Source organism: Anabrus simplex, chromosome 1, assembly GCF_040414725.1.
Source record: "Anabrus simplex isolate iqAnaSimp1 chromosome 1, ASM4041472v1, whole genome shotgun sequence".
In the NCBI taxonomy this organism is placed as follows: Eukaryota; Metazoa; Arthropoda; class Insecta; order Orthoptera; family Tettigoniidae; genus Anabrus; species Anabrus simplex.
The window spans coordinates 1,599,773,640-1,599,794,559 of NC_090265.1; the positions used below are offsets into that span (position 1 = coordinate 1,599,773,640).

At 39.7% G+C, this 20,920-nt stretch overlaps 1 protein-coding gene across 1 annotated transcript in view; it reads right to left on the minus strand.

Annotated features, from left to right (window-relative positions):
* LOC136881116 (26S proteasome regulatory subunit 4) overlaps positions 1 to 20,920 on the minus strand; it is a 215,958-nt gene that overhangs the window by 143,593 nt on the left and 51,445 nt on the right. Inside the window, exon 3 of the mRNA XM_067153762.2 lies at positions 4,945 to 5,069. Within this exon, the coding sequence (XP_067009863.1) occupies positions 4,945 to 5,069 (125 nt within the window). The remainder of the gene's footprint in view (positions 1 to 4,944; positions 5,070 to 20,920) is intronic.

Genomic DNA, 20,920 nt, shown 5'->3' on the forward strand with positions numbered 1-20,920 from the left:
TTCCTTTTTTTTTTGCTTTACGTCGCACCGACACAGATAGGTCTTATGGTGACGATGGGACAGGGAAGGGCTAGGAGTGGAAAGGAAGCGGCCGTGGCTTTAATTAAGGCACAGCCCCAGCATTTGCCTGGTGTGAAAATGGGAAACCACAGAAAACCATTTTCAGGGCTGCCGACAGTGGGGTTCGAACCTACTATCTCCCGAATACTGGATACTGGCCGCACTTTAGCGACTGCAGCTATCGAGCTCGGTATTTCCTGTTTCATAAGCCTGAACTTTTCCAGAACTTGTGCAATTAGAGCATCAGCAGGAAAGAAGAGCAATTTCATTGGACAGAATAAAAGGTCTTTCTATTGGTTAATGTAAAATCCTGATGGTTAACTCAGCTTTTCTATTTGTCTCTTTTTGTATTTCGCCATTTCTTCTCTCTCTCAAACTTCGCTGCTCCTCGGTAGGAGCACCTGAGCTTCTGTTGTCTTTTATGGTTGAATGTCTCAGCAGCTAGAAGTGCTTGCTCTGAGCTCCATCAAATGGGGAGCCCGCCTTCTAAGGGTAAACCCTTTTAAATGTAATACTTTTCTTTAGATATGCTGCAGTTTCTTAGAGGTGAAGCAACCACGGTATGAAGAATTATTTTGTTTAATTTCTGGGTTGAACCGTGTTGTAGTTATATTTACATCACGTACAGTTTACTGACTTTTCGAATACATTGCAGTATTCTTTGTCAAAGCGACTGAAATACCCCTACTTGATCCGAGATAATCAGTCTCCAGGCAGCAATTTACACATCACCTAGTTCTCTCCTCTCCATCCGGGAAAATCTTGCCGGGTTACTTGTGTCAGGCATCGAACAGCTTCTGGATCCTTCTGGAAGGAATATCGTGCCTCCATTCCACCTGCTGCCAAGCTCACCACCAGCTACTAATTCTTTTACCTACATGCCTGCACACGTACACAGCTTCGCAGAAGTTGCCAAGAACCCAGCCCTGGTACCACACATCAGAAACCGCAGCGCTCCCCTACGAAGTTGGAGAAGAAGTCTTCTGCAGGTGTCAACCACTGGTAAGACACTGTTTCGCAAGCGGAACTCTGGTTCGGGATGCACAGGCCGACGTCGACAGAAGTGTACAACTGAGGTTTCCGCTGCTGAAAATCGAAAACCATGTTGCAGGGCCCAACTGTCGACTCGGTTAATAGCTTGCTGTAGCTGTCTTTCAGCAAACGCCACCCTTCCGGAGCTGTAATGTAGAGCTAAATCCTCTACATACAGCGAAGGAACGATTGCGGGCCCAGCAGCGGCATCTATGCCGTTGATGGCAATTGGGAACAGCGTTACACTCAGTACCGATCCCTGAGGTACTCCATTTTCCTGAACGTAATATTGAGAAAATGCATTCCCTACTCGGACTCGAAAGAGACCGAGGGACATGAAGTTCTCAATAAACGTTGGCAAATTTCCCCGAAATCCCCACTGGTGTAGTGTGGAGAGAATCCCATATCGCCAAAAAATTCTGGAAAGAGCACTTCTGATACCTTCGGCTGGAAAGTCCTCTAGTTCAAGTGCGGGGGGAATGACTTCCCCGAATATGGCTGGAAAACCTTCTTCCAGCCTTCCTACCAAAGCACAGGTCAAGAAGGAGGAGAAAGGAAGCCAGGTAGTGTCGTAAGCTTTCTCCCGGTCAAAAAACACAGCCACTAGGTGTTCCTTCCGGAGAAAGGCCTCCTGAATGGCGCTCTCCAGTCTGACCAGACGATCAGTGGCAGACCAATGAGAGCGAAACCCACACTAGTAGTTAGACAAGAGACCTTCCTTTTCCATGGCCCACATAAGACGCCGGTTAACCATCCTTTCAAATAACTTACAGAGGCCATTTGTAAGGCATATTGGCCTATAACTATCCAGGAATTTTGGATCTTTACCTGGCTTGGGAATTGGTATCACAATTCCCTCACACCATTGAGATGGAAATACTCCCTCACTCCATATTCTGTTGAACAGGGTGAGGATATCCTTGAGACATCTGTCACTCAAATGCTTGGATTTTGTCCGGTCCAGGAGCCGTATCGCTGCATAGCGCGAGTGCACTTCGCAACTCCCACTCCGTGAAGGGCACGTTGTAGGGATGCGAAGCACTGGAGGCAACAGAGAGATGGTGTGCCTCTGCTTCGCACTTAATTTGAAGAAATGCAGGGTCGTATCTCGCAGAGCTGGACGTATCTGCAAAATGTGACGCGATGTGGTCAGCAATGACAGAAGGAATCGTAACCATATCTCCATTAATGGAGATTCCGGGTACTGAGGGCACATTCTGTACACCGACAATACGGCGGAGTTTCGACCACACTTGTGATGACGGAGTATGTGCTGTCATAGAAGACACATACTTTTCCCACGTAGATTTCTTACTTTCTCGAATCAAAAAACGAGCCTTCACGTGCAGACGCTTAAATATGATATGATTGGCCATCGTAGGATTCCGACGATAATGCTTAAAAGCCCGTCGGCGATCACGTATTGCTGCTGCAATTTCGTCCGTCCACCATGGGACCTGTTTCCGGCGACGAATATCGGACGAGGAAGGAGTTGTTTCCTCTGCAGCAGCCAAAATTTCCGTAGTAATGGAAGAGACGTGGTCGTCAACAGACTCCAGCATATCATCGGCCATCACTGTGCGTTTTGAAAAATCTGGCCAGTTTGCCCGCCGAAGTAACCAGCGCTGGGGGTGACTTGGAGGCTGAGCCCTCCGTAGATAGCGTGCTCTTTGATTTTGAACGGTGGGCCTTCTTCCTGGGAGAAATGAGTTCCCCAGAAAGGGATCGAACATGAGACCGTAGGGGCCTCACGTTTTTACCTGCCGTTTCCTTATTCCTTGAAGGAACCGGCAGATTGGTTGCCGGTCGGAAACTCCCCGACGTGCAAGGCTTCGGATGAGATCATCATCAGAGGCTTTGACTAAGTCCCTGTGAAAGATGACTCCTTTAATGGAGTTCAAGGTCTTGTGCTTTTCCACCTTAACAAGTACTGGTCCGAACATTGTAGCTTCCAGTAACCTCTTACTCTGTACAACCATATTAGTCTTGATAAGTACAGAGCCGTCTCGTAGCTTCCGCATCTCATCAACCTCTCCACCAACAATATCCTCCACATCATTACTGATTAGAAACGGATTTTCTGGAAGGAAGCTCTGTCCATCGACTCTGGAGGCAACGAGGAATCGAGGCAGATTTTCCTCAGACATTTCCCTATTGAACAAATCATCGGCTCTGTTGAAGCGTTTACGTTTCTTTGCAGTACAATTTAAAGACACAGTTTTAAGGCCTGCAGCTTTCGAAGAATTAAAACCAAAATCAAACTCAAAAACCATACATGTCCCATGAGTACTCGGGATATAAAAGGTCGACCTTCGGCAGAGCCCTGACGTACCGAAGGCAAGGCTATATACTCCAGAGGGCGCCCGGTATCTGGAGGGGGGTCGCTAGGAACTACTCTCCCAGTAGCCATTCATCACCTCGCCACGACCCGAAACTTGCGATTGGGGGAGGATAAAACCTCCATACTATCCTATTCTACCCGAGGCAGAGAGGTTGGCTGGACAGGAAGAGGAAAGAAATTTAAGAATGTGAGTAGAGAAGGGTAGAAATAGTTATGAAATCTAAAGAGCACAGACACCTCTCAGGCAACTCGGTGAACACCTTGTTAGTCTGGCCCTACACCGAGGCCAATCCAGCATGGGTAACCCTGAGCTGGCACAGCCCTCGGTATCAACAAGCACTCAAGCCCCACACCGACGTCAAGGTCATGGTGTCCCTAGAGGGGGCAATAAGGAGATTGGAAGGGCACCTGTATAATGTTAGCAGGCAGAGTAGGAGAGGTGGTGGTTTCTAATTACTAGATTGTGTGCCAAAAGCCTGGATTCCATTCCAAACCTCTCTGCAGTGTTCATATGCAGTAACGGCAAATAAGGCTGTCGATGGTGATTTGTACGTCAGATGAGGACGTTAACCCTTGAGCAGACCTCTTGGTGTTATTCGACAGGTGTAGGCTATATGCTAAAACTAGGTTTCAGCCACTCCTTACATCATCATCATCATCATCATCATCATCATCATCACACACCCAGACATGCATGTCATCCGTGGGTGTCAAATAGAAAGACCTGCACCAGGCAAGCCACACATGTCCTTAGAAACTCCCAGTACTAAAAGTCATACATTAAATAAAATAAAATAAATATAAATATAGCAGCAGGTTCTTAGTAAGAAGGAAAAATACAGAGGACAACAAAACTAAGAAAACTATGGCAAGGAAGATTTACTCATATTTTACAGTCTAGAATGGCACTGGATGAGCAACTATATGTATACTTTTCTTCCTCCCTGACTAATAAACACATTACATTGAAGTATTTAATTCTAATTACATTCTAATCTATTATATTTCTGTCTTTTGCATCTTTATCAAGACAAAGTTGATTTGTTTATCTGCTTTTATCTCGTCCAGTCCTAGGCTGTTCTTAAAATTGATAATTTAATAAGTTATTCGTTGCCTCTTCCTGAACTTATCACTCTCACTTGTGTTCAAAAGAACAGTTTTAAACCAGGTGAGTTGGCCATGCGGTTAGGGGCATGTAGCTGTGAGCTTGCATCCGGGAGATGGTGGGTTCGAACTCTGATGTCGGCAGCCCTGAAGATGGTTTTCCTTGGTTTCCAGGCAAATGCTTGGGGCTGTACCTTAATTAAGGCCATGGCCCTTTTCTTCCCACTCCTAGGCCTTTCCTATCCCATTGTCACCATAAGACCTACTGTATCTGTGTTGATGTGATGTAAAAAAAAAGAACAATTGTATACGGTCTAGATAGAAGTTTAATCACTGCTAAAATTTACAGTAAAATGTTACAGCAGTATTATTATGAGTTGGCAGTACATTCTTACATTCAGACTTACCTCAATTTTTTCTTCTTGAGGTTTCAGCCTTTCCTGGTTTTTTATAAATTCTTCTTCCATAAGGAGATAGTCCTTTATTCTCTCCAATCTTAAAAGTTTCAAACGACATCGTGTATGTGGAGTAACTGAAATTAAAATTAGGTTATTATTCTCAATATGAATATCATCTTCAAAATTAATTTGTACAAGAGCAAGCAAGTGCTTGAAGCTGTGTAAAAAGTATTCATACATGCATGATTCAAGATTTAGAAGTCCAGTTAAACAGTTAGTTCAAGGCAGATCCTCCGACAAGGGTGGATGGCATCTGCCGTGTATAGGAAAGTACGTATTATTGTCGCGGAGGACAGTATTGTGTGTGGTGTGCGAGTTGCAGGGATGTTGGGGACAGCATAAACACTCAGTCCCAGAGCCAAGGAAATTAACTATTTAAGGTTAAAATCTGACCCCACCAGGAATCAAACTCAAGGCTCTCTCAACCAAAGAGTACTACGCTGACCATTCAACCAAGGAGCCAGACAATGCATTAATTGAAACATGGTTATATTACAATGTTTGAGATGTAGTTTTTACTACAAATTACTCCAATTCAGGATTTTAAATTTTTACTGTATTCAGAATCAACCTCAGCTTTCTGCAGAATGAAGGTTTCTCATGCCATGTATGTATCTTTTCAGTATGTACAGTATTTTTAACTTGGATTATTTATAACCCAAGCTAAGTTATGCAAAGTTGGAATGTCTTTCAAAGCTATGTGTTTTTAAATTTATTCATTAATTTTCTAGCCTGAGAACTGATTATTTTAACCATGTTGGTTCAATGTTATCGCCAAACGCTATACCTCCCTGCTTTGTCAACACTTGTCTTCATAACTACCACCTCTCCCAAGGGCGAATTTGAACTGAAGGTTGCTGTGCTAACAAGTAGCAGTCTTTGTGTGCAGTTGCTTGGAGTTGCCCGCATTGGAAGGATGCGCATCAAAATGGCTCTAGAATGAGAGATTGTTGCCCTTACAAAATTGTGGATGATGGCTGTTAAGCTGCCTTATTTAAAAGGTGATGTGATGGAGTAGTTCCAGTCCTTTTTGAAAAGTGTTAATTGTATGTTTTAGTGTTTTCTTAGCCATTTTAAGTTACGTGCACTGGGTAGTACTCCATTTTTACTACTTCAATTATAGTTCCAATTCTATGAGTTTCGACTTGACAGTTAACCAGATGTCAGATACTGGTGCCAAATTGTTACGAGTGCAAACAGCTGATTCACGACACACAACACGAACGGAAAAATATATACTCGAATATAAGTCCAGAATCAATTATTCTTTGTAGCAACATGCATAATTCACATAAGATGAACAATAACACATAACCTATTTAGGATAAGGCTATAAAATAAAAGTAGACCAATGCTCAAACAGATAAAATGCGAGAAAATGAAATGAAATTTCTACTCACCATCTAGAAGAGCTTGCATTGCTAATAGATTTGATTTCTCCTAAGGAAGGAAAAAATCCTACAAAGGGAATACACCCACATTTCCGAGTCACTACCAGCATTGTCACTGTCGGTTGAGGTTTCACTCTTGTGACCGTAACGAGATAATAACGTCTTCAACATAATCATCTGTGATACCTTCCCTCTCCAAGATTCACTTATCTCAGACTGTGTCTCCCAGCTTTGCTCTAGTCTTTTGCACTTACACGCCCTATGGCTTCGCAAAGAAGTCTTTCAGCTTCTGAAACTGTAAAGTGTCATTATTTGCAGCTACATAATCCCTCACTTGGGTCCCACCCAATCAGTTCTATGAAATTAAAATGGCAATGGTATGGTGGAAGGCGAACAACTATATGCCCTTGCCTCCTGGCTATTTCATCCACCACGTAAGCCGGGTACTAGGGCTTGTATTGTTTCACAAGATGCACGAGATCACACCTTCGTCATGTCATCATGAACCGAAATATTGTGCTCCTTCATCCACTCAATCAATTTCTAGCCACCATTGTTGGTGCTTTGTCAAGAATGACCGAGTGAACTGACAAAGACTGCGAAAGAACTGAGCACAATACAACACACAGCTGATAGCACGTGGTTACACTAAACAACAGATCGACAACACTGGTAACTGGAACTAAAGACTAACATGCTCTACTGGAGCGATCAGCTGCTTATGATTGGCTGTTTATTAATTCACTTAGCCTCCGCCAAAAGGCAACGCTCAAATGTCAGGTCAAAACTCATAAAAACTGAACTATACAGTATGTTAGAGGGATAATATTTTCCTGTTTGAGCGTTAATTCCATTATTTTGAAAAGCTGAAGTGTTTAGTTTTTGTGCATTTTCACTCAATAAGTCTCTATTTTAAAGATCCCTGTGAACATCTTTAAATATTCTTAACAGATATGAATTCCGGCGTCAGAAAATTTGTGTTCAAATTAAGATACTTTCTCTACAGGATGTGCGCAGTAACTTCAATGGTGTGATAATAAATTTATACCAAGCTAAATTCTTATGTAGCCTATTGCACTTATTGGTATTTTTTTTCTTTTCAAAGCAATCTTGTGATTGTTTTATGTAAAGATTTTGTAACGTCTTAGTTGCATAATAAGTTAGCACATGTCTCTCGTTTTTACAGAAGAGGATTTAATCTGTAGTTTGATCTCTAGTTAGTCATTGCTAAAGACAGCTTTGCTTTTGTTTAGTGGTTAATAGTGGGCTTACCGAGCTCGATAGCTGCAGTCGCTTAAGTGCGGCCAGTATCCAGTATTCGGGAGATAGTAGGTTCGAACCCCACTGTCGGCAGCCCTGAAAATGGTTTTCCGTGGTTTCCCATTTTCACACCAGGCAAATGCTGGGGCTGTACCTTAATTAAGGCCACGGCCGCTTCCTTCCCACTCCTAGCCCTTTCCTGTCCCATCGTCGCCATAAGACCTCTCTGTGTCGGTGCGACGTAAAGCAACTAGCAAAAAAAAAAAAAAAAAAAAATTAGTGGGCTTCAGTTTCTGGAAGATAAAATAATCAACATCATGTTAATCATCTGTGTTGAAAATTTAGTGCCACATATTGTGGAAATTATTAACCGTTCAAATCTCAGTGGAGAAATACCCCAATAACTCAAATGTGCCAGAATTTTACCTCTCTTTAAATCAGGAAAAAAATACAGATCCATCCAATTACAGGCCAATTAGTATATTATCTGTGATTGGAAAACTCATAGAAATTATAGTAAAAATTAGATTGGTAAATTTTCTATGTAAAACTAATTACTTTTCTGATAATCAATATGGGTTTCTCACAAATAGAGGAACTGATAATTCCATATTTAACACAGTAATAGATGTTCAAAAGACCTTAGATGAAAATAAATTAGCAGCAGGGCTACTCATAGAGCTTAAAAAAGCATCTGACCTGGTTGACCACAAAATACTTCTCAACAAGTTAAAAATAGCAGGAATTAGGGGTTTAGCACACAAATAGTTCCAAAATTATTTATCAAACCAAACACAATATTCCTCATACCATCACATTAAGTTTTTTCAGAGTCAAATATTCTGCCATTCCATAAGAAAATTGCATTTTCATCATCAGTCTTTATGTATAACCTAGACAGGAAATTAACTCACTTTGCTGTGTTAACTTCTCCTATAATAGTGAAATTCATAGATATGAAACTAGAGGATCATTGAGGACATATCCCTCTCACTCCAATTTAGTGAAGTATGGAGTAATAAAATGGCGTCTGGTTTTAGTGCCGGGAGTGTCCGAGGACAAGTTCGACTCGCCAGATGCGGGTCTTTTTTTTAATGCCCGGAGGTGACCCGCGCGTCGCGATGAGAATGAAATTATGATGAAGATGACACATACAGCTAGCCCCGTGCCAGCGGAATTAACCAATTATGGTTAAAATTCCCGACCCTGCTGGGAATCGAACCCAGGACCCCTGCGACCAAGGGCCAGCACACTAACCATTTAGCCATGGAGCTGGAGAAATATGGAGTGAAAGGTATAGAATCATCAATGTTTAGGGAATATAATGTATTGCCTCCTGTTATAAAGAACTCTAAATCGGTTAAATTTATTTTTTTATTTTATTGATAAATAGGGTTCCAGATAGCAAGAGCTCTGTCAAGAGGAACAATACATAGACAATCACAACAATGGCGGATTAATGCCTAAGGTCTAAAAGTGAAAGGGTAATCATACAGTAGTGGTTTTACATATGCCTAGAGTATCACTATTTAAAGGTGGTAAGGAATGGTAAAGATCCATTATATTATAACAGGGAAGTAAAGAGACTAAGAAGGAGGTGCAGGTTGGAAAGAAACAGAGCTAGAAATGGCTGTGGAAATAAGGAGAAACTGAAGGAACTTACTAGGAAATTGAATCTAGGAAAGAAGTCAGTTAAGGATAACATGATGGCAAGCATAATTGGTGGCCATACAAATTTTAGTGAAAAATGGAAGAGTATGTATAGGTACTTTAAGGCAGAAACAGGTTCCAAGAAGGATATTCCAGGAATCATTAATGAACAAGGGGAGTGTGTATGAGAGGATCTTCAAAAGACAGAAGTATTCAATCAGCAGTATGTAAAGATTGTTGGCTACAAGGATAATGTCCAGATAGAGGAGGTGACTAATAATAAAGAAGTATAAAAATTTACCTATGACAGCAATGACATTTACAGTAAGGTACAAAAGTTGAAAACTAGTAAAGCAGGTGGAATTGATAAGGTTTCGGGGGATATACTAAAGACAATGGGTTGGGATATAGTACCATATCTGAAGTACTTGTTTGATTATTGTTTGCATGAAAGAACCTTACCAAATGAATGGAGAGTTGCTATAGTAGCCCCTGTATATAAAGGAAAGGGTGATAGACGTAAAGCTGAAAATTAGGGGCCAGTCAGTTTGACATGCATTGTATGTAAGCTTTGGGAAAGCATTCTTTCTGATTATATAAGACATGTTTGCAAAATTAATAACTGGTTTGATAGAAGGCAGTTTGGGTTTAGGAAAGGTTATTCCACTGAAGCCCAACTTGTAGGATTCTAGCACGATATAGCAGATATCCTGGATTCAGGAGGTCAATTGGACTGTATTGCGATTGATCTGTCTATGGCATTTGATGGGGTAGACCATGGGAGACTACTGGCAAAAATGAGTGCAATTGGACTTGACAAAAGAGTGACTGAATGGGTGGCTCTGTTTCTAGAAAACAGAACTCAGAAAATTAGAGTAGGTGAAGCTTTATCTGTCCCTGTAATAATTAAGAGGGGAATTCCTCAAGGCAATATTATTGGACCTTTATGTTTTCTTATATATATAAATGATATGTGTAAAGAAGTGGAATCAGAGATAAGGCTTTTCATAGATGATATTCTGTACAGAGTAATAAATAACTTACAAGATTGTGAGCAACTGCAAAATGACCTCGATAATGTTGTGAAATGGACAGTAGTCAATGGTATGATGATAAACAGGGATAAAAGTCAGGTTGTGAGTTTCACAAATAGGAAAAGTCCTCTCAGTTTTAATTACTGTGTTGATGGGGTGAAAGTTCCCTTTGGGGATCATTGTAAATACCTAGGTATTAATACAGTATAAGGAAAGATCTCCATTGGGGTAATCACATAAATATGATTATAAATAAAGGGTACAGCTCTCTGCACATGGTTATGAGAGTATTTAGGGGTTGAAGTAAGGATGTAAAGGAGAGAGCATATTTGTCTCTGGTGAGACCCCAACTAGAGCATGGTTCCAGTGTATGGGACCCTCACCAGGATTACTTGATTCAGGAACTGGAAAAAATCCAAAGAAAAGCAGCTCGATTTGTTCTGGGCGATTTCCGACAAAAGAGTAGCGTTACAAAAATGTTGCAAAGTTTGGACTGGGAAGACTTGGGAGAAAGGATACGAGCTGCTCGACTAAGTGGTATGTGATAAAGATGTTAATTCCCATAGGGAATCTGAAAGTGGGACAGAGTCTCTCATAGTGCATTGGCACTGCCGGTGGCTACAATTAGCCTATGCAGTAACGTCTACGGTATGCACTAGCCAGCGTCTTGGTGGGTGTGCTAGGTACCAACTGATGAGCCCAGCCTAGCACACGGGGGCGAAACGCTGGCAACCAGGAATGAGTTAGCTGGAAAATTTATAATGTCCAATAACGGACCATTTATATTCGTATTATTAAGTAGTATGTTTTGAGCTGTCAGTGGAAAGATGGCGTGGCAGGACATCAGTAGACAAATAAGTTTGGGTGGTGTCTTTAAAAGTAATAAAGATCACAATATGAAGATAAAGTTGGAATTCAAGAGGACAAATTGGGGCAAATATTCCTTTATAGGAAGGGGAGTTAGGGATTGGAATAACTTACCAAGGGAGATGTTCAATAAATTTCCAATTTCTTTGCAATCATTTAAGAAAACGCTAGGAAAACAACAGATAGGGAATCTGCCACCTGGGTGACTGCCCTAAATGCAGATCAGTAGTGATTGATTGATTTACCTAATGGAGAGGATTATTGTGACATGAAAATGGCAACAAGTATTTATTTGGGCATGTCTACTTACGTATTGGAATGTTATCTCCCAGTTTAATCCACTGTTTGGAACACTTGTCTATTTGTGCAGTCTACAGTGCAAATTTATTTTAAAAACTGTTATCTGCGATTATTACGTCATTGCTGGATCCTCCCTGATTCGCTCAATAAGTGTATCAGTAAGTTGCGCACATGCGCATCACGGACTTTTAATCTGTGTGCACGGGTTGCTTGGAGTAGAGAACTCCACTTTTCCGGCGGATGTAGTAAAAGATGGCTGTGTCAGCGCGTGCACTTTGGAAGACATTTTGGTGTAGTTCGAGAGACTTGAAAAGGGAGTTAGACATTCCAGGCTTGGTGGTGGAGGATTAAGGCTATGCCTTTAATGTAAATTTATTTTGGCTCCAACCTACCTTTAAACTTATTATATGAGAATAGTCGTGTGAGTGCTGACTGTCACTGTGGTGTAAGTTGTGAAATTGGATATTCTACCACAAGGATATAAGTACTGAAAAATCATAATATTTTTGGGAGCTCTTCTAAGGCCATGGATTATTTGAAGTAAAAGACCTTATCATGAATCTGACCTCTACATTAATGGACCTTTTTGGCAACCATTTGCTTACGTAACTGTACTGTGTTCACTTCTGCAAATGAAATATTCTTAAAAGGTTCCAATTCATGATCAAGATTAATTTTTAAAATCAGTAACTGCCTTGTAAGGTTTTGATTATGGACTAAAACTTCACGATCTAATTGTAATTAAATTGTGAGGGAATTTGGAATCGCTAGTTATGCGCTTGTAATGTTGTATATTGTTCTATTTGTTTATATTTATTAACTTATCGTTCGTGCTGAATTTTCAACTCATTCTTTTGTGACCATATCAGTCATGCACATATTTATTTATTAATTATTTTAGGCAGTGAAAAACTTTTGTTAAGCTCCCTTGTACAAATTACAGAAAGTTGCATTAGGTTGCACCTGCTTGCACAATGCTTCTAACTTGGTAAACACGACTCCGTCGTAACTGAAGGAATCTCCAGATAGAGAGAGAGAGAGAGATGAAAAATGACAAGGAAAGAAAATCAATACTAATACCTCCACCCGCTAAAAAAATGGCTGAAACACGGTAATGCCAACATGCAAGCTTGATTTGTATGGTATGATTTCGAGATATGCATAACAATTAGTAAGTGAAAACTCGGCATGTCATATGTTTTCATAATAGACCTCTGCCAAAATTCGAGTTGTTTATAAAATGTTTAACATGTGGAAAAATACGCGATCATCTGATTATATAACTACTAATAGCGTACCTACGCTAACGAAGTATGCCGAATCCTTACGGGGGATTCTGTAAAGGCATCATTTTGATAATAAATTTTAAATAAACGGCCGATTGATGCAGGTTCCGCATATAACAGAACTACTTAAGAGTCTGAGTCACACATTTGAGCGCATTACCGATGTCGTACAACATGTAGAACCATTAATTTTAAAAAAAGTGGTGGGGACTGACCGCCGTCTATTGTGTGTGTAGGAGTAAGGTTATAAAAGAGGTAGCCATGATGACACAACATCCACTTGACGCGAAAGATTCAAGGCAGACCCACGGTTCGCTGGTGTTCTGACCTTACCTGTATTTGAGAGTGATAATATACATTTTGCAAATACGCGGTGTTCAAAACCTTGTCCAAGTGACAGTATTGGAAGTGTTTAAGTATTGTGACCGCAAGAACTGTGTTACGCTTTTTAAAAAAATTTGTGTTCGAGTGACGTAACTTATTTCAACATCATTAGAGTTGTTACAGGTGTTTGAGTGAAGCAACGTATTTCAACATAATTAAAGTTGTTACTGTGCAGAAGAGGACCCTGGGATTATGAACGTGCTCAGCAGGAATAGCAGTGGATTCGAACCTGTGACTCACGTCAGCGCCACGAGAGCCTAAGCGACGACAAGGGCCTTTTTCCTGGGCCCGAGCCACGGATTTCACGACATGACGATAAGTACAAAAATATAAATCTTTATCTAAATAAATGCATGGTTATATAATATGTAGATCGCATTAATTAGATTAGAAATGTAAATTGCAAGTATTCTTGAATTAGAGAGAGAACTTGTGAGTGGTCTTCATATTGTTTTTATATTCATCTAGATAAGAAGTGAAATTCTATTATATGGGCTAAAATTTCAGGCGTGAAAAATATTTAATGTACTGCATGTACGTGATTTAATAGAAAAATATCTGTAAGTCTGTGAGTGCTTTAGATTAGGTGGGAAAAATGTAGATTTGTATTATTGATAATTTCAAACCATGATATGTATATTTTATTTTATGGGATTTTCAAGCCTATTTTGGTAATGCATGGTGACAGTGTCTTCAAAATGCACTATCGGCTTATATCATGGAGAGAGGAAGGCACTCTTGTTTTAATGTAATTTTGCATGATAAGAATATGTAGATGGCTGTATTAATTATATGCGTAACTTGCAACATGCCTGGACAACGAACAAACGCCCTCGCATTTAGATAAGTGTTTTCCTTTTATGTCAAGTATTTGCCTTTCTGTATATGAGAATAACATTATGGATACGTTTAAATGCATATTCGATTTTTTTTGACTGAGTTCAAACTGTAGGAAAACATAGGCTGAGATATTCTACGTAGTCAGATGGATGTGAACCTGGACATTCTAAGTCTATGGCTGTGAAATTGAGAAGATGAATAGTGGCTTGATATTGAATTAAAGAATTATAACAGGGCAGTGAATTAATAAGACAGTGGAGCTTTGGAATATATGAGGATATCAGTTGAAATGATATTATGTACCATGATGTACTTTAAGGGAGACGATTTGGTCTTGCCTTGAGTTGTTAACAAGAAATATTCTGCAGTCGGCCATTATTTGGTGTGGTTAGACGTTGTATGATTTATGATTTAGAAAAGGGTGAGTGAGCACTTCCCTTTGAGAAGGTTCAACTGCCAAGCCTGTTCAAGCCTGTCCACTAAGACTGAATGCAGGGGGGTTCGCATAAACCCGATTACATTTAAAGGATTTCTTTTAACGCTTTCATGTTTATTTTTATAAAGAAATTAAATAACTCGAATGCTAGTATTATTATTGATTTGATGACCTTATGATTAATTGAAAAAGGGAGTTTTTAAAGACCCGTCTGTTGATGTCATCCGGGTGATCATCGGTTCGAACTCAAGACAGACCATGGATTTTCTTTGTCACACAATATTTCTTTTACGTTATACAGCCAGTTGCATGCGTATATTGTTTATAGTTTGTTTTAAAAGATGTGTACGTATTTTTAATATGCTTCTTGAGTTGTGTTTAATTTTTTTTGCTTGGATTCCAAAACAAGTTCTGTCTCGTTATTTTGTCATCGGATTCATTGTGATGTGGGTTCGATTTCCGGACCCGACATGTCAAATTTTATTTTGATGATTATGATTTTATCAACTAGTGTTCGCTTATTCTTTTGTTTACTTATTTAGTTAGGCAGCCACTCCAAGTTGTCTCCAATTGTTTTTGCATAAATAATTGTTTCTTCTAAGAGTGAAGAAGGAATGTAAAGAGAACCGCCGCATTTATAAGGATATATCTGTTCTTAAAAAAAGGATTTTTTGAGTATTTCATGTAATACTTATCGTCATGTCAAAAATGAAATGGAACAAAAAATTTCAACATTTAATCAATAAATATTAACAAAATATGAATTCATTAATTTTATCAATGAAATGAGTGGCATCTCCAAATTTGTATTTAGTCCATCAGACATTGTATATTTTATTTTCATTATATTATAATTATTCAGGGTTAATTTCAATTAATCGCGATTTTTATCAAGGATTAATAAATAGTTTTATAATTTTTTTTTTGTTTGCCTCTCATTTTGCCGGAAAAACATTGCATCCTAATTCCCTCCGTTCATTTATGCCTTTAAGTTAGTTAAGTGTTATATTATGATCTTTTGTCGCGAGTGCACCATGCCCCCGGGAGGCCGTTGGTTTGATTCTTTGGAACGGAGGAGTGCAGTTGAACCTTGCACCTTCGAAAGAGCTTTTGCTCACCCATCATTTGAAGTTTATTTTTCTTCATTTTTCCCAGATGAGGTGGCATTTGACTCTAGACTAAAAAGGTCCCATCCATCGAACGCCTTTGCATATGGCGCTATATGGCGGTAGCCCGAAATTATGGGGACTATGATGCTGTCATGTACTTCTATGGGGCAATGGCATGGGTGGTAAGGTCGCACTTTGGATTATTATTATTAAATTTTGGTCTGTGTATTCCTTTCTAAATTTCATCGTTCTTTGAATTTTCTTTCTAACTATGGTGTTATTGTGTTTTTCTGGGGTCTAAATTATATTATACCTCATACACGAATCTGGCCCTGTCCAAAGCCGCCTCTATTCAAAATTAACAAAGCTTTGGCAAACTGTTTAATGAAATGTAAATGTAATTTCGTATTGTCATCCATGATAGTAATAATTATTATTATTATTATTTTTTTTTCTATAACGTCGAGCCTGTGAGGAATTGAAATTTGCTTGTCACCTTTTAATGCCATTCGGTTAATGTTCTCGTCCCATTCTCCCCATTGTTTGCGGTCTTATACTTTGTTATTTGTTACATCATATATTATCTTATCTTGTGGGGAAGCATTGGTGGCTTTGGCCACATTTAAGAAATGATAGCTTGGCTTCGGTAACGTCTAGCTCCAGTTATGTGCGTCCATGTTCTGTTATTAATTGTGGGACATTTATATTATTTCTCCCTTGTGATATTTAACTTAGCTGGGAAAGTTTTCTGTCATTTATTTATTGTCATTTAAACTTCATTTATCTATTCATGTAAATTTTATTTGCTGTTGGAGCCACATTTTGCTTTGGTGTGTGTGTCTGTGTGTAATTGCTTAATTATTGATGTAGGAATGTATAGCAAATTTCAATTTTAAATAGTTTATAGTAATTGGGGGCCCGTATTTCATTTATCAAGTGGGAATTAATTTTAAGTTAGATGGTCATCTAATTAGTGGTATTGATTTATGAATTTTCCTTATGGTCCAAGTAATTATAATTTATGAAATTTGTTGCAACCTATTCAATACTTTAATTTTTCAACATTTCTTTAAATTTTTCTTTTTGCTAGTTGATTTACGTCGCACCGACACAGATAGGTCTTATGGCGACGATGGGATAGGAAATGGCCAGGAGTGGGAAGGAAGCGGCCGTGGTCTTTATTAAGGTACAGCCCCAGTATTTGCCTTGTGTGAAAATGGGAAACCATGGAAAACCATCTTCAGGGCAGCCGACAGTGGGGTTCGAACCTACTATCTCCCGAATACTGGATACTGGCCGCACTTAAGCGACTGCAGCTATCAAGCTCGGTTTTCAACATTTTAATTAAACATTATTTATTAATTTATTTAAAGATATGTTTTTTACTTACTTACTTAGTCGGTCCTCTTCTACCTTGCGGTCTCGAGGTTTTCCAGAGGGTCCTCCAGCGGGTTCTGTCTTGGGCCAGCTCCTTCATTTTCCTACATTCCTCACCCCTGGCTTCCACAGCTGCCTTTACATCTTCTTCCCACGTTCTTCTGGGTTTGCCGCACTGTCTAGCTCCTTGCATTCTGGCGTCCCAAGCTTGTTTAGCCATTTTCTTATCCTCCATTCTATATACATGTTCAACCCATCGTAGTTGGCTCTGTTCAATTTTCTCGAGAACAGGTGAGACGTCAAGACTGGTTCTGATGGTCTGATTCCTGATTCTGTCCCTTCTCGTTTTTCCTTCAATTTTGTGAAGAAATCGCATTTCTGATGCCTGAATTCTACTCCGGTGTTTGCTGGTCAATGCCCGGGTTTCGAAGCCATAGAGCAAGGTTGGCAGATATATCACCTTGTACACACGGAGTTTTGTGGATTTAGACACAGAACGGTTGTTAAGAAAATTTCTCTTCAGTGCATTGAAGAGCCGCCCTGAGGCTTGGGATCGAGCTATAATTTTGCCATCAATTCTTCTATCTTCCTGCAATGTGGCTCCAAGGTATTTAAAATGGGTGATCTGCTCCAATAGTGTACCGTCATTCAGTGCAATCTGCTGTGAGGTAGGCTGCTGTGACATCGTCACGGTCTGAGTTTTTCTAACATTGATTTTCATGCCCCTCTTTTCCAGCTCTTCTTCCCAGATTAAAAAGTTCTTTTGTAGAATCCTTTCTGAAACTCCCAGCAGCAATATGTCATCAGCAGACGCACAATGGGTGATATACACTGGCCTCAGAAACTTACGGCCAAGCTTGAATTTCTGCACCTTCCCATAACATGATTTGATCACATCATCCATTAAGGTAATGAAGAGAAGTGGGCTGAGGATGCAGCCTTGTTTGAGTCCCACTGAGGTCTCAAACACCTGAGACTCTGCATTGCAAGTTCGAACATAATTCTGACATCGACTATACAGGCTCTGAATTGCTGCTGTTAGCTGCTGATCAACATTTCTTTCCTTTAGTGTGTTCCAAATTTCAACTCTCGGAATGGTGTCAAAGGCTTTCTCTAGGTCGATGAAGGCAAGATGCGCCTCTTTTCTGTACCTCATCAGTTTTTTGCTGATCTGTCTGATGGTGAAAATGAGGTCTTGGGTGCTTCTTCCTGGCCGAAACCCACACTGCGCTTCGTCGAACTGTGGTTCTACAACTTGCCTTAATCTATCTTCCAGGATCCATGCATATATTTTTCCCGGCACACTCAGGAGCGATATGCCACAATGGTTTGTGCCATCTCTGTTGCCCCCTTTCTTGAATATTGGGACAATGACACTGTACTCCCAGTCAGTTGGTACCTTCTTTGTTTTCCAGGCCATGTTGATTATATGGTGGAACAAATCTACACCACTTTTGCCCATAAACTTGAGCATCTCAGGTGCTATCTGGTCGTGGCCTGCAGCTTTACCTAGTTTCATTTTCATCAGTGCATGCTTTAGTTCCTCAATACGTAATTCCTCACAGGTCCCATCTTCCTCTTGGTGCTGCTGTTTTTCTCCAGCTTGATCGTTATTCTCCGTTTCCATATTTTCTCCGAGCAGTTCTTGAAAGTGTTCTTTCCACCGTTCCATGATGTCATTTTCACTTTGGAGGAAGTTTCCGCTTTTGTCCTTTATGAACTTGAGAGGACACTGCTTCTCCGTTCGCAAAGATTTTAGCACCCTGTAAAACAGCTTTTGGTTATTTTGTAGGTTTTCTTCCATTGTCTTCAAAACCAGAATATTATTATGCTTTTGGACATTATAGATGATATCACATTGCCACAATTTATTTTTAGCGTAAATTGATACTCCCCCACCCGTGAGTAATTTTCCAGAAGGAATTCTAAATGAATGAAATGCTTCGTAACCTGTGATATTGTAGAAGTTAGACCATCACCATTTACAGACAACCATGTTTCAGTAACAAATATAAAATAGTTATTCTGAACTAACTCCATGCAATCAGCAATCATCATCATCATCATCATCATCATTTCGTATGCTACAAGAATTGAGATTCATTATTCTCAAGGATGGAGATATTCGACAGTACAGTTGAACCTTGGATTGTGAGCATAATTCGTTCCGGGAACATGCTTGTAATTCAAAGCGCTCGTATATCAAAGCCATGGAGCCGGACAGTTACTAAAGTGGAAAATGATCTTAGTTAAAAAGTTAATGGCTTGTTTAACTCTTTATGTTAATCATTTATTTTTGTTATTAATTCCAGTACTTCCTCTTTGCCATGAAAGGATTACTTAGGATCACATGGAATCAACATTTGTTGGCTTTTTTCTTTAGCCCAGTATTCCTTCATATGTAGCGAATGGGTGTGTTTTCATTGCAGGGACCATACATGTCAGTTACTCTTTCTCTCATCATCCTCAAAACTCCATGTGAGTCAGCATCATCATCATCAGCATCATCATCATCATCATCATCAACATCATCTGCAATTTCCAGCTGTTGGCCGGGTCTGCTTTCCATGTGAGTGTGATTTATAATTTCATATTGGTCCAGTAGATTTGGTGATCCTAATTCCTTCAGGCCTTTCTCTATCTCTTTCTACCAATTTGATCTAGTGGTTTTATTCTTTAAGAATGTGTACATTCTGTGAGTCAGTCTATTTGAGTCCATTCTTTCTAAGTGCCCCATGAATTGTATTCATGTGTTCATTGTGTCTGTAATTTTGTAATTCAGAAGATTCTTTTATATACGAGGGCAAGTCAATACAGTAAGTATCTGCAATCAATTTTTATTATTCACTACAAAAAGAGTACACAGTTATTTACTGATATCATTTTTCAACGTAGCAAGCCCCTGCTTTTAAATGCACACTGTCCACTGTTTCACAAGCTTTCTGATACCCTCTGTAAAAAAGGTTTTTGGTTGCACAGCAAGCCACGTATGCACCACTTCCTTCACCTGTTGATCGGAGGCGTAACTGATGCCAATACTGAACAAGTGCTTGATATGATCCTCAATAACAGACGAGTGACTGTTGATAACGGTTCAGCTCTGACTGCAGATGGACACCCAGATCTTTCCTCATTCTTCACACTCATGCGACCCCTTTTGAACTGTTCAGTCCTTTGGTAAACACTTTGCTGTGGTAAAACATTGTCCCCATATTGTACTGAAAGTCTTTTATGAATTTCTGCTCCTGGTACACCCTCAGACCACAAAAAACTGATTGCAGAACTCTGCGGCCATTTTTACGTCACAGCAGCGTGAGCTGTACTGATCTGATAACGCTGAAACCTACCACAGACAGACATAGACAATGGTGGCATCTAGCGGCTGGTGAGCACATAACATCATAGAGCCAACTAAAGACAAACAGAGCAAAATTGCAGATACTTATTGACTTTACATATTTCTGCATTTGGTTCTGGAAAATAATAATTACACTAGCAGTTTCCCGCTGGCTCCGCCCGAAATGTACAAAGTATGGTGATGTTCGTTACTATCCTCACGGATGTATTTGCAACGTTTCGAGTTAATGAAATAAAGCACATGATATGCTGTGGTAATAGAATGTAATATTATGTCAACAAAGCACTTGAAAATACATCACACAAAGAAATTTAATTAACTGTTCCTTGGAACAATACTACGTGCCGAACTGTTAAAATGTCCTTCTCACAGACCGTCGTCATGGAGACAAATGTACTCACAACTTTTCTCAGAATCAGAATCTACGAACTGCATACCTAACTTAGAACGAAAGATATGATTGCTTCAATGAGAAAAAATGTTGAAGAAATGAGACATCAAATTGAATGTGCACTCATAACTTTCCTCAGAATCAACCAATTTGAACAGTTAAGAGCTGAAATGAAAGACCTTGATCCACTGAGTGTTCTTAGGCCAAAACGAACTCCGTACCTCAATTAGAACCAAAGATAT